The sequence below is a fragment of the Perkinsus marinus genome (assembly GCF_000006405.1).
Source record: "Perkinsus marinus ATCC 50983 genomic scaffold scf_1104296956234, whole genome shotgun sequence".
In the NCBI taxonomy this organism is placed as follows: domain Eukaryota; phylum Perkinsozoa; order Perkinsida; family Perkinsidae; genus Perkinsus; species Perkinsus marinus.
The window spans coordinates 478-1,816 of NW_003207547.1; the positions used below are offsets into that span (position 1 = coordinate 478).

Genomic DNA, 1,339 nt, shown 5'->3' on the forward strand with positions numbered 1-1,339 from the left:
TACTCTCGCTAGCACTGGTGTTGATGATTTTGTCATTCCCATGGAAATTGATAACGAACCGAGTGAGCCGCTAGTAGTGGAATATATGTTTGCTTTCCTCAACTCAGCTCAGGAGGCTCCTTAATAATCATAGGAGTTCATATAGTGTATAAAAACCAATGATATTTTCGCGAAAATTTCCGCAAAATTTTCATATTTTCAGCAGCACATGCGCATATTTTCCCACACGGGAGTAGGGTGTGCTCGCATTGTCTCAGCGAGAATTCCATGTGGGTCCCGAATGACACTGAGTATCGGTGGCCACCAGGAGCAGGGTAGCAGGAACTATCAGGAGGACAGAGCCGCTGTTCACTTCTGTCGAGCGCAAGAGGAATGTGAGTCTGTTCGGGAACGTATGAGTTTCACCCGTTTCATGAGAAGTGGAGTAATACTCGGTGAAAAACGCGATAGTCGCGCTATACAGTAGCTGTGAAATATATTTTTCCACTAGTCATATCACGGGTGGAACTCCATAGTTGAAACTCAATGTGTGTGTATGTGCAGTTGATGTTCCGAGGCGTTAGAACTAGGTATCGTTGATAGCACGACCTCAGTTTCCTTAGATCGCTTGAATAGATAGTAAAAAGATTTCATCATCTCATCAAGGATCCAGCATGTCACCATTGTTCATCCAGTTTGACCGAGGTATTCGTAGTACGATTTCATATTTCGCGATGCACTATACGGCAAACCGTTTATCAGTTGGTTCGTCTCAGGCGTGTTCTACAATGCCGGTACATGTCCATGTGTCGTGTCGGGCCTCGTTGGGGCTATTTATGATGGTCACAGTGGAGAAGGTGATAGTAGTAGATGTAAAAGAGTAAATTCATTTATTCAGATGCTAGTAAGTACCTTCAGACTTACCTCGGCAACGCTGTCTTGAAAGCCGTTTATGATCTCAAACGGCAATATGGTAATACTCTATGGAAGTGTTGGAATATCGATCATAAAATTTCGGGTAGAAGTGTACGCAAGCCCATAAGAATCTACTCAAATTTCCCACCAAACATATAGTTAATCATGTGCACATTTTCCCACAAAAGTTGTAAAACTAGTTTTGCAGTATTTTTATGTTTTCAGGAAAAGTTCGAGATTGTAAGAGTTTCGGTGACGCTATCAAGCGGTGTTTCGCTGAACAAGACTCCATCATTCTCGCGGAAGACGCTATTAAGGATGGCAGTAAGCAGGCCTTAGCAATGGAGCTCGTGGTGGTGTTAGCTGTCGATACGTGATACACCACCGCGAGTTGTGTAAGAGATGGTATGGGAAACTCCGAATTGGGAACATCTCTTCGCATTCT

The 1,339-nt window shown here is 43.5% G+C and overlaps 1 protein-coding gene across 1 annotated transcript; it reads left to right on the forward strand.

Moving 5' to 3' along the window:
- Positions 1 to 280: 280 nt before the first annotated feature.
- Positions 281 to 1,271, forward strand: Pmar_PMAR015172 (hypothetical protein; the record flags this gene model as incomplete). Its single annotated transcript, XM_002775253.1, has 4 exons — positions 281 to 374; positions 756 to 836; positions 878 to 952; positions 1,120 to 1,271. 4 exons carry the CDS (start codon positions 281 to 283, stop codon positions 1,269 to 1,271), a joined length of 402 nt encoding a protein of 133 aa, XP_002775299.1.
- Positions 1,272 to 1,339: the final 68 nt, after the last annotated feature.